Here is a 12,718-nt window from a genome sequence, read left to right as displayed (position 1 = left end):
TCCATGAAGCGATAATGTATGTTTTAATGAGAACCACAGATAAAATGAAGTTGTGTCTTGATTGGTTGACGGACGGGACCGGGGGCTGGCAGGGACCTAACTCTGTATTTCAGAGGCTCAGTATTCACAACGTCATTGTTCCCTTGACTGTGTAAGAACATAACTATGGAGAACTGTAGGTAGGTGCATTCTTTGTGGTTCTGCCCAGCGCTCCCGACCCTGGACTGAGTAGTCTCCCCCTGCACCCTGCTCTTCTGCCCCCTTCACACTGCCTATGCTCTGCTCATTTTTCCCATGAGATTCTAGCCATTTCACATGGAGTGGGGAGACAGTCTGGAGAGCCTCCTCTTGGCCAGGGGCGTCCCCAGGGCCGGGAAGGTAAGACCAGGGAGGAGGGCGAGCTCCTCTGCTCTACCACCACCTGAATGTACCAACTACAGAACAGGCAGGAGAGCGACCTCGGGGATGAACAGCAGAGGAACTTTAGAGAGAGGAGGGAGACGGGCTTCATCCCGGGCTGTGCAACTCACTGGGTGCAAGGTACTTATTCCCTGGGCCTCAGCTTCCTCGCTGTGAAATGGGAATAATGATCCTAACCAACGCCACTGGGCGTTGTGAAGATTAGCTGGCACACACCGGCACCCAAGGAAATGATGCCTGTGGTCGTACTTAGGTGGGGGCATAAGGTGGGGGCAGCCTTTCTGAGCAATTCCCCGGCCCCTGCCTTTATACCTCCGAGATTAGGCCAAAGCCAGGGACAAACTTTGCGTCTAAATTCTCTTCACTTCCAGAAGTCCACAAAGAAAGTCATCCCTGTCCCCGGTCTTGACACCCCTTCACCCTTAACCTCGGGCCTGGCACCCCATTGTGCGCGCAGCTCAAACAAGCCCAGCTCCCACGAAGTGGCTGCCGGTACCCGGCCTGGAGGCGCCCCCTGCACTCCACTTAGGTCCGCACCGGCCGCGGGCGCCTGAGGCCCGCGGGCACGAACCGGCGGCTCCGGGCACCCCTCCGTGTGGCCGCTGGGCCAGCCCGAGCAGCGGCGGCGTCCGGCCCGGGAGGGGGCGGCTGGAGGCTCGGGGCGGCGGGGGGCGACGGCAGCCCTCCTCCCGGCTCCGACTGAGGCGGGGCGCCCCGCGCTGGCTCGCGAGGCCGCGGCCGCCTCTCCCCAGCGCGCCTGCCGGCGGTGGCGGCGTCGGCAATCCCGGCTCTTGGCACCACGCCTGGCGGCCGGCCCAGGGCGAGGAGTGGCTTCCAGGAAGCGGGCGGAGGAGCGTTCCAGCCGCGTCTCGCCGTCGCCGAGGCCCCCGCGCGCTCCGAGCGGCCCGGGCCCGGCCCCTCACGCGCTCCCCTCGTGCCCCGGCGCCCCCCGGCTCGGGCGGAGGGCGGCCGGGCGGCCGGGCGCGCCGTGCACTTGCCGGGCGGTGCAGGTGGCGGCGCGCGCCCTCCGCCGCCGGGCCCCTGCCAGCGCTGCGCTCCGCGCCCGGAGGGGGCGGGAGAGGCGGGGCGGCCCCCGTCCCAGCCCCATTTAACTGCTCGGCGGCGGCAGCGACTGCGGCGCCGCGGGCTGGAGGCCGGCGTCGGGGAACGTTCTGGTCCCGGATTCCGCACGAGGTGTTGACGGGGCCGCTCCCGCCCGCCTCTCCGCCGCGCGCGCCGGGCCCGCGCCGCCCGGGCTGCACGTCCCAGACGCGTCCACGGCGCAAGGTGGGTGTCGCGAGCTCCGCGCGGGGGTCGCGGGAAGGCTGGCCCCCCGGGGCGGGGGGAGTAAGACTCGGGGCAGCGGCCGCCGAGCAGGAGGGGGTTACTTCGCTGGTCCCGGCGTCTTCCACGACCGGGGCGCTGACCCTCGCCGCGGCTCGGAGACCTCGGGTCCGCACGCTCCGCGGGGTCCTGGAGCATTCGGGGAGGGACGTGCGGGGCTCTCCGCGGGCGGGGGTGTCTCTCACTTGTGGGGGAACCCCGGAGAGTGGGGGCTTTCGGGGTTGGGCTTCCCAGGCGGAAAACGCACTGACAGCCAACAGGAGCAGTGAGCGTCGGAAGGTCCCGCCGCCTGGCCGGTGGGTCTCGAGAGCCTGGAGCGCCAGGGGCCGCGGCGACGCGCCCGCGGGGAAAGCGAGCGTACGGTGCCGGGGACGCGCGGACGCAGGAGCCACCGCCGGGCGGCGGGCAGCGGGCAGCGGGCAGCGGGCGGGCAGACCGCGGGGTGTGCGCCGGGGCGGCCGGGGCGAGCCGGCGAGGGGGGCGCGCGGTCCCGGGGCCCGGCACCGGCCGCCTCCCTTCGGCCCAGAGTCGCCGCCTCAGGTCGGCAACAGCAGCACATTTGCGGATCGCATTAGGCCAGGCCCTTAATGCTTTCTCCAGATGGAGAGAAGCCACCGACCCGCCCCCGGACACCGGCTCCGCCAAGGCGCCCGCGAGGCGAAGCGAGAGGCGAGTGTGACCTCGGCTTTTCCAGTCTCGACTCATACTGATTTCCCCGTAAACTGTCAGGAGAACTCTGCAGAACCCTCCCCCCCCCCCCCCCCCGCGGCCCTCCTGGGCGCACGGGGGCCTCCAGTGGTTCGCCCTCACCTACTTTTGGGAGGTTGTGTTGGGCCGGCGCTGAGGCTGTGCCCTCTGGACCTCCCCAGACTCAGCTCTCAGACCCCTCCGGCTGCAGGTCTGGGGTTCGGACAGTACACGGTGTCATCTGCTGGGGAAAGCCTTGAACTATCGCAAGACATGCGTTCCAGTCCCAGAGCAGTCACCATCTTGCTGTGTGACCTTAGGCAGGTCCCTTCCCCTCTCTGGGCTGGCTTGGTTGGTCTTAGATTTATTTTTGCCTGAAGTCGAAGAAGCTGGCAGGTGCCCTAATCCTTGGCTCCAGGCTGGCTTCCTGAGTAAGATGCCAGTAGCCACACCCTGCTGCTGACACATGAGCTGGAAAGTGGCTGGTACAGAGATGTCTCAGCTTCTGAAGGGCTGGAGGTGTGGGTTGCACATGGGAGGCAGGTCCATCTGCCCTCCACATCCTGGACCTACACAAACCTTTTCAAGACATTATGGGAGGCTCAGGATCCCTCCCTCTGATTGGTCTCTTAAGTAATGGGTGCTGCCACTGGTCACAGAGCAGGTTGGAAACCAACTTTTTCTTCTTTTGTAGGCTCAAGAGAGATCCCCAGGAGGCTGGACCCCATGGCTTCCTGGCAGAGCTCCTGGTGGCTGCTGATATGGATGGTCTTCATGCACTCTGCCCTCCTGCAGGTAATATGGAGGAGAAGAAGAATGGCAGGCATCCCTCCGCTTGCTTAGGAACATTATTGTAGATCACCTAAGATGTGGTATGATTTGTGTTAATCCTATACCAAAGAGAATCTGATTTTCTCTCTTAACCTCCAGCAAACGGTATTTCTGGTTGTCTTAGCTGTAAGAATGATTCAAATTCCTTGGACCCTCTCTGAGTCCTGATCAGGGCCTGGATGCCCCTTGGATACCACGTACCAGCAATGACTTGGGGATGTGGTGGACCCTGTCTTTTCAGTCTAGAATGGCTATCTGCATGTGCCCAGGAGAGGTGAGGCTGCCAGAGTCCAGGACGCAATGAATGGGGCAGAGCCCAGGTTCTGGCATTAGCTCAGCCACTAAGTAACTAAGTAAGTATTCCGAGTTTACTTCCGTCAACACATATCACACTATTTTGCAGTCCTTTCTTTAGACTGCTGTCTTTCCCACTAGCCTGGGTAGGGGGCAGCTCATCTCTGGCATCCTTATTTGCCAACAGGGCAGACTGAAATAAAGGAGTGAAGATAGTATTGCCCGAGAGACGATAGGGAGTGGTGGAGACAGCAGCAAAGTGGATGGCACATGCTCTATGTGGTTAGAGCAGCCTCTACTCACCTCCAGCTGGTCATTGCCAAGTGGGAACCCAAGCCCGGGATTGCCATATCTTCTAATTTGTCAAGATAGCTGGACCATCCAGATTTCCTATGAAACCTCCCAGTTTTGAAAGCACTGAAAGCCAGACAAAGGCGTTTGCAGCCTGGATTTAGCCAAGCAGTTTCTAGCCCTCGGTCAGTCTCAAGGTGCGGAGCACATCTTAGTGTCGTGTCGCCAGGGCTGCTGCTAGCCCAGGACAGCCCCTTGTGGGAATTAGAACAAGGCAACCCCTCTCTTCAGACATAATTTCTTGGGCATATGGGCTGCAAGGGCTTTAATGTCTGTTCAGTGAGGATGCACACTTGAATAAAGACACACACCATGGGATCGATTAACCAGGCTGCCTCTCTCAGTTCACTTTCTTGGACACTGTTTCTGAGCCTTTTCCAACTCCAATGCCCCATGATTTCGGTGGCTCATGAAAACTGGTTGTCGAGGTTCGGTTTCTCCCCCATCATCCCATTTTATTGACGCTGCTCCATAAGCACATTCTAATAGATGTCTTTTGTTAAGTATTTTCAGGGTGATTTTAGGGTTTCTCTAGTCAGTGAGGTGCAGTGTGGTGGCAGGTGGTGGAGACTTGCTTTTCTGTCCCATCAGCAGATCTGAACCAGGCTTTATTGCTGGTCAACTGGGGCTGAGGTTTCAAGGCTCCGCGTTTCATTTTGTCTTCTTGCACCCTATAAAATTTAAATGTGCTTTGAGGCAGTCTGTTGACCTTTGGCCAAGGGCAGTGTTTGCCCAGCTTGAATCACTCAGTGACCTCTTTTGGATTTTTCCATATCTGTGTGCCTCTGGCAGCTTTTTTCCCTGTATGGGGCAGTGTGCGCGGGAGATCGTAAAAGGAGGGTTCAGACCACACTATCATCCACACTGCCCACTGCTTGAATCCCAGCGCCCCTGCTTCCTGACCTGTCGCACTAACTCGTCTGCATCGCTTTCGGCATGTGTAGAGAGGGGGAGCTACCTCATAGAATTGTTTGGAGGAGTTCATGCCCTGCAAGTGGAAGAAAGGAGCAGACAAAACAAAACAGTGTCTGCACGTAAGGCGTATGCAACGGACTTGAGCTCTCCGCTGCGGTCGCTGCCTTGATCGTGGTTTAAAACTGGAGCGGTGCCTGTAGTTTCTGTTGTGGTACCGTAGGGGGCGCTCGGGAGGCATCGGCGGAACAGACGGTGCTGCACCAGCTCGGAGGAGGAGGTGGGGCCCCATCTTCTCAGGGAAGTTCCCGCAGGTGAGGGGGATTGGCCAGGGCAGTCTCCCCATGGGTCGTGGGAGAATGTTCTAGTGAAGGGTCGGTCAGTCCTGAGACCCTGCTCATGGGATGGACACGTGGTTGTCTGCCTAGGATCAGCCTGGGTTTGATTCAAAGCTGCCCCTCTGGGGTATATTGGGACTTTGGCGTTTGGGCGCCTTCAGATGTTCCTCAGTATCTCTCTCCCCTTGCCTTGTACGTGCTGCCACTAGGTGGCTGGTAGAGAATTAAAAGGCACGAGGCTGAGCCACAGGGAGCGGGGGTGTGCCAACTCCTTTAATAAAAGCTAGATTTCCTTTAATACATCAGCAGACAACTTAACCTCTTATACTCACTGACCACAAGTAACTGTGATGGATTGCAGAGCAAAGCATGAGGTCGGCAGTCTTGTGTTTTTCTAGCTTGTTCTTGAGCGTTTCTGGAGGAGCTTGCTCTTTCCCTCACCCTTCCTGTGTCACGGGCCCTGGAAGCTCCCTGTGGCTCCAGATCCTCTCCTTGGGGACCCTGGTCTTCCCCGAGAAGGCAGCTGCCTTCCTTAGCGAAATCCTGGGCGGATTCACTTTCATTTTTTTCACTTTAAAAAAAAGTCCAGTCCGGTTTAAAATTTTGATTCCCCACTTTGATTTATTTATGTTTATATAATTATGTTTGTTTTTAATTATGTTCAGTTTATGTTTAATTATGTTCAGTTAGCCACTGTATAGTCCATCATTAGTTTTTGGTGTAGTGTTCAGGGATTCATCAGTTGCATGTATCACCCAGTGCTCATCACAGCACGTGCCCTCCTCAATGCCCATCGCTCTGTTGCCCCCTCCCCTCTGAAACCCTCAGATTGTTTCCTGGGGTCCAGAGTCTCTCACGGTTTGTCTCCCTCTCTGATTTTCCCCCTTCGGACTTCCCTCCCTCCCCCTGTGGTCCTCCGTGCTCTCGCTTATGTCCCACTTTGATTTAAATCTCCCCTCCCTTCTGTGTCGTGTGGGGCTGACCCGGGGCTCCGGGTATGTGGAACGGGGCTGTGCTGGGGTCTCTTCTCTTCCCACCTCAACCAGCGGTGAGGACTGGCTCTGGGACACTTCTTCCTTTTAGTTATTCCGGGTCCAGCCGTCCTGGCATTGGCAACAGCAGAGGGAACGGGGACAAGAGCAGAGAGCTTCCTGTTTAACTGGATGCCTCTCTCTGGCGGACGCCGCTGTGCGTCTGGCTCTGGCGGACTCTCGTGCCCTCAGGTGGCATGTGCGGCTTCCTCGGGGGGCTCTGAGGGACCTCCCTTTGCTGGAGCAGGGGGTGCAGCCCCGCCTGCCTGTCGCAGCTGGGCTCCTCTTGCCCAGCGTGCAACTCTGTGGGCTGGGGTACCGGCAAGGTGGTTTAAACCCTGATCCATAGCATCACATACAGACTCGCCACATCACGTGTGGTGCGGCCGAAACGACGGTAGCATCGTGTGTCAACCACACTTCAGTTAGAAACAGACGCCCCCACTCCCTTTGGCCTTGTCCACTCGATCCGTAGGAAATGCACGCGTCCTTGCTGTGCGGCTAGTGGAGGCATCGGATTCTCCACGCCACCTCCTCTCTCGGGCTGCCAGGCCCCTTCAGTTCCCCACTCCCTGCTCGGAGGCGGGTGTCTGCCTGATGTTGGTCACTCTCTTTAGAATGTGGGGTGCTTGGCGCCTCTCCGTCACCGATGGCCAATGTTTCGGCGCTGGGAAAGGTCCCACTGGCAAAGGGCCCGTTGAGTATTGTGACGTAAAGTTCGACGCCCCAGCTCTAGGCTTAGGGCCAGGGCTAGTGTTGCTGGGAATTGTGGTCCCAGTGATTCGATTTCAGTGGTTCTGCTCGGAAGTTTTAAGGGTTGCTGTTTCAGGTGGTTCTTGGTGGTTCTGGTCTCAGGGGTTCTCTCTGGCATCGTTTTTGGTCTTGGTGTAATTTCCGGTCTGTAGCCATCGTTCCGGTTTCCTCAGTTCTGGAATCGGGAGGGGTTCTGGTCTCGGTGATTCTGGATATTTGGGTGGCTCGGGTCTTGACGGCAGTGTTGTCTGGGTGGCTGTCGTCCTGGCGCAGGTGCTGGTTTTCGTAGTTCTCGTCCTGGTGTTGGTTCTGGCCTCGGCAGTGGTTCCCCCCGTCTGACACCACAGACGTTCGTCCCGACCTTTTAGCTTTCACCCCATCCCCTTTATATCAGGAGGCAGAATCCAAGCGTGGGCGGTTGTCACGAGGTGCAGAAATCCACCACCTCCTCAGAACCACTCTCCTGACGTGGGAGAAGGCGGGTGGCGGACTCAGACGGCAGCCCAGGTCGGTGTCCTCTCGAGTGACTTGGGTCGTGCGTGAGCAGCGGTTAGACAGCGGTCAACACTTGTAGTCCCTCGTCACAGAGTGAGTTCTGCCACACTGGTGAGGTCCTGGTACAACCGCTTCTCATCTCCTTACTCTCCTCTGCGTGATCCCCCATCTTCAGAACTCCCCAGCCAAGCTCTGTGACCCTGTTCCTGCTGGCCCCCCAGCTAGACAAGAGGTTTCAGAGAATGACAGTGAACTGATTGACCTCCTTGCCATAGCTTGACCTTCCGTGTCTGGCAGCACTGACCACTAGCGGGTAAGTTATGCACAGAGACACTTCAATGGTAGAGAAAGAGGAGATCTGGATTAATTGAAGGAGAAGCAAAATGGAAAATTGACCTTGCTACTCCCACCCAGATAGTAACTATTAGTGTTTTCATGTGTAATCTTCCAGACTTGTTCTGTGCATAAATATGATATAAATACATGTGTTATGTTTTGATAAATGGGATCACGCTACAGATGCTGCTACACACCGTTTTCAGTCAGTGTATCGCGAATATCTTCACGTGTCAGTATATATGTTACGAGTGAAACGGCTATGTTCACTGTTCTTATGGATATCCCACGATACCATAATTTGTTGAAGCACATTATTTCTTCATTTGACATTTCGGTTGTTTCTAGGATGGTTCGTTCACTGGTGTTTGCCATCAGCCACCTGTAATGAACAGCTTATGCTCACATCTTTGTTACTTATTTGAATATTCCTTAAAATAACTTTTTCCTTAGTTGGCTGTGCTTTGCTACACATTTGACACACCCTTGTGGGCCTTTTTCTCTTCGTCCAGTTTTGCCCTAGGTAGAGTTCTTCCAGAGCTTTCGGTTTTATGTCTTAAAGGTACTCTCTGAGTAACCTCACCCTCCACAGTGATTTTGGATGCAGATTCCACACTGTGTGGGACGCTCAGGAAGGAGCCTGAGTGGAAAGACCTCAGCCTGTCCTGGAGGCAGGGTCCACCTTATTACCAAGTTGCCCCTGAGGCCTGTAACTGCAGGATGGAGTCACTGGGTAGATCCCATGAAAATCCAGTGGAAGGATGAAGGGGAGCCCTGTCCTTGTTTGTCATAGGTGACACCTGACTCCTTTCTCTTTCCGCCTCTCTCACCTTCCCATCTCTGGCTTTTTAAAAAAGCTGCTCAGTTCCAGAGTTCTGCACTTGGCCTGTTCTTTCTCTCTTCCCACGCTCTCTCCAGGCACCTCCCATCACTCCTCTGGTTTTCTTTCCAGCGGCTTCTGCCTGGGATTTATCACCAGGGGGATCCAGATCTCATAGTCATCCACGCCTTGAAATGTTCTCTTCCAGGAAGGTTCTACATACACTGAAAAGATAAAAAGATGTCTTCTATTTTACTCTAACGTCTAAACATAAACATTGGAAATAAAACACAATTTTGATAAGTCTGTTTTGGTTTTCCTTTCTTTCTTTTCGAAACTCAAAAACCTCTCCAAATGGAAGAGGCCCCGTATCTCTGATAGGCTTCTGTCTGCCTCTTCCAAGAGCTGCACATCAGCATATCCAGGAGCTACTAGCCACCTCCTCTAGGCTACTCCCGATGGGGGGTGGGGGCTCAAACACAATACTTCCTAAACGGAAGTCGTCATCCCCCCTGCCCCCAACTCCATCTCAATGCTTAGATTCTCCCTCACCTGGTCATTTGAGCCAGAATCCTGGGCTCTCTCTAGCTGCATTCTTCTTTGTTGCCCTGCCCTGTACCCATTCTGTCACTAACTTGTATTTGTGCCATCTTAGAACTCGTTTCTTAAATCTGTGTCCACCCCTCTGCTTCCACGGATACCATATGTTTGAAGAGTAAGGTCCATGGCGGCACGGGGTATGAAATCAGGTTGGGCAAAGGCAGTTTGTGGTTATACTGGAGAGGACCTCAGCGAGCATGCTATGTAAGTCAATAATAAAGAGAACTTTATTCAAGGGGCAGCCTGGAGTCCTGTGGGTGTTCAGGAGGTGATGGGAGGCACCATGAAGGCATCTCCACTGGACCGCTGGTGATGCCTTTGAGCAGAGGATACTTGGAAGGCAGCTAGCCCTGGTCCAGGCTGGTAATAATGAGACCTTCAACTCAGTTCACAAGAGCGCATGGGTGGGAGTTAGCCGTAGGCAAGAGGGTGAGTAGGGAAACCATTTTAGAACCTGAGGAGGCAGATCCTGACAAGTGATTACCGTGGGGTTGAGAATGAGAGAGAGGGAAGAAGTGAAGATTCCTTCAGGTTTTGAACAAGTTTTAGGGACGAGTGAACGTGAAAGTTGACCCTGATCTTGTGAAATGGTGATGTTTGAAGGCGCAGTTTCAGGGCAAGATGTGGGTTACAGAAGCTGAGGCACTGAGAAAGGAAATGTGTGATGCTCTTTGAGACGGAAGCAGGGTCATTAGCAAGGTTGTTCTGGGCAAGGTGAACATTTCAGTATATATGTACTCCACAGGGAAGCATCCAGGAGAAAAGAAAGGATTTAAGATACAAGAGGAAAAAACCACTTATATGTAATTGCTGCGTAACAGAAAAGTGGGCCATGTTCCCCCACTGCCTTGCTAATGGATCTTAAAGCACCGGAGCTAACATCTTATAGAAACCACATTTCAAGGTTTATGATTGTGATTGCTTGCAGTTTATTTTTACAAAGATGCTAATTTCCATAAATAGCATGGAAGCATAAAGCAATTTCCTCTCCCAAGTATTTTATGCCATTACTTTCTGGAATTTGTCATCACTGAACAGCTCCAGCCAATGTATGCTATAAATTATTGTGGTCAAATACTCAGAAATGCATTTGTCCTCCAAGTCTTCATTTATAAATATAGTAGCCTTTTATTTTGAAAATAATTTAGAAAAAGGAAGAATACCTATTTTATTAATAAAACTCATTTACAGTATTAAAGGACTCTTCAAATTCTCTTTACTCTCTTTTCAAATTTCCATTGTGTGTTTTTCCTGCTTTAAAAACATAAAATATATTTATTAAAAAATGTGGAAAGCATGGAAAGATAAAGATGCAAAAATAATCTTTAATTCTACCAATTGTTAGGATTTTGTTGTATACATGTATTCCTAATATTCTTCCTAGAATATTAACATATATGCATCTTTAAAAAAGTCATTATACTGTATTTTGATTATAATTTTTTAAAGATTTAACAATGTGAGGAATATTTCCATATGTCCTTAAATATTTTTCCTCTAATAATATATAAGGTCTTCCTAGTACTGCATCATTTTTATTAAGTAATTCTTTACTGCTAAAACTTTAGGTCGATCAGTTTTTTGCTGTTACAAATAATGCTGCTACAAAAATGCATGCATATCCGTCCTTGCTCACATTTGTGATCATTTTCTTTGAAAACATTTCTAGAAAATGTATTAGTTGAGACATAATCTGGGGAGGTGGTCAAAAGCTGTGTGCAGTTTTAGGACCTTAAATTTACACTATCAGGTTCTCTTTCAGAAAGCTTCTCTCAATGTGTACGCTTACTTTGCAGTAGTTGGCGATATAAGGTTTAAGGAAGTCTTAGTAGTGAGAGATTCTTAAAAATACTTTTGGGATATTTCTATTACTGGTTTGTGTAAGGTTTCCTTAAGACATTAGAAATAGTATAACAGATTTTATATTCCTATTTTTGCCAATTTTTTTCTGTTGAGAACTTTTTATTAATTTGTAAGTGTTCTGTTCTTTATATATAAAGAATATTAACCTTTTGTCTTTCATATGTTGCAAATAATTTTCCCATTTTGTCATGAATATTTTATTTTTATCTATGTTTTGGATACACTGACATTTACAATTTTCGAGCCATCTACTCTAGGAGTCTCTTAATTTAAGAGCTCTTTGCCTCTGCACCATGCTTAGAAATAACATCATACTGAGAGAAAATATATGCTTATATGTGTCTTCTTCTAGTCTTTTTAAAAGATCATTAACATTTTAATTTTAGAATGTATTTATTTATTTATTCTGCTGGTCTCTTCCTGTGCTAATACCATATTTTTAAACAAGCTACTTTCCTGTAGCTTTGTAGCGTGTTCAGTAACTATTAAGGCAAGACCTCTCTTCATTATTATAGTTTTGACTAATCCAGAAGGTCTTTCAAATGATTTGGTCAAGTTCCAAGAACAAAAATCCTGTTTTTTTAAAAAGGGATTTGGCATAATGGGGAAGTTACCAGAGTTCTTTCGCTCAAAACTACACAAGACAAACAACAAAAAGAACAAGTTTATCTTCAGTGAAATAAAGAAATGGTACTAGCCTCCCAACACAAACTATGAAGTATTTTTTTTTTGAGTACTGTTGAACGTAGATGTGAGAGAGAGGATCCTGAAGGTGGATATGTGTCTCCTTGGATTGTGAGCAGGACAGAGATTTCCCTAAGGGTGACTGTCACAAATTGTGCCTGTCTAATAAACTTCTGGTAAGAACAGTGAAATTGGGGGCCCTGATGGGACTCGAAAGAAGTGGGTATTGTCCCCGAAGAGGTCTTACCTGACACCAAAAATGGTAAGCAACCCAAAGTTGAAGGGGAAAATTGTTGACACAGTTTTTTTTGGTCTAGGTGCTCAAGGTGACCTTCTGCAGAGAGAGGCTGCTGAAGGTGAAGGGGAGAAGGTGGGGAGAGGGAGCAGTACTTTCCAGAACGAAGAGCTGTGGGTTAAGGGGCTTCCTGTGGACCTCATTGACTTTCCAGTGTTGACAATAAAAGAAAGATGTTGCTCTAGAGACAAGGAAAGAGCTTAGTTAGTAAGAGGATGAGCCGGACGCCAAAGGAGAATTGAAGTGCCAGATTGCTCTGGTTCATTCGGTCTTGTACTCACATCCTTCTGCTGTTCTTCAGCAGCAGCTGGCCCTGTGACGAATGACACAGACACAATGTCTAAGGAACTGGGAACGTGCCAGACAGAGTGGGTATTCTACAAGATGAAATATAAACAAACAAATAAATGATATCCTCCAGTTCCATCCTGTGAATTGTGTAAGACTGTTGAATCACAGACCTGTACCTCTGAAACAAATAATACATTATATGATTAAAAAAAAAAAAAGAAGAAGATAGCAGGAGGGGAAGAATGAAGGGGGGGATATCGGAGGGGGAGACGAACCATGAGAGACGATGGACTCTGAGAAACAAACTGAGGGTTCTAGAGGGGAGGGGGTGGGGGGATGGGTTAGCCTGGTGATGGGCATTAAGGAGGGCACG

At 51.4% G+C, this 12,718-nt stretch overlaps 1 protein-coding gene across 2 annotated transcripts in view; it reads left to right on the top strand.

Moving 5' to 3' along the window:
• The first annotated feature begins 3,177 nt into the window (after positions 1–3,177).
• ADAMTSL3 (ADAMTS like 3) overlaps positions 3,178–12,718 on the top strand; it is a 355,931-nt gene continuing 346,390 nt past the window's right edge. For both annotated transcript variants that reach the window (XM_088025151.1, XM_088025150.1), the window contains exon 1: positions 3,178–3,246. In XM_088025151.1, the coding sequence (XP_087881277.1) occupies positions 3,178–3,246 (69 nt within the window). The remainder of the gene's footprint in view (positions 3,247–12,718) is intronic.

Source organism: Eumetopias jubatus, unplaced genomic scaffold (assembly GCF_037043125.1).
Source record: "Eumetopias jubatus isolate StellerSeaLion01/CBP00866 unplaced genomic scaffold, mEumJub1_p1.0 scaffold_7, whole genome shotgun sequence".
Lineage (NCBI taxonomy): Eukaryota > Metazoa > Chordata > Mammalia > Carnivora > Otariidae > Eumetopias > Eumetopias jubatus.
This window is presented reverse-complemented; position numbering and strand designations above follow the sequence as displayed.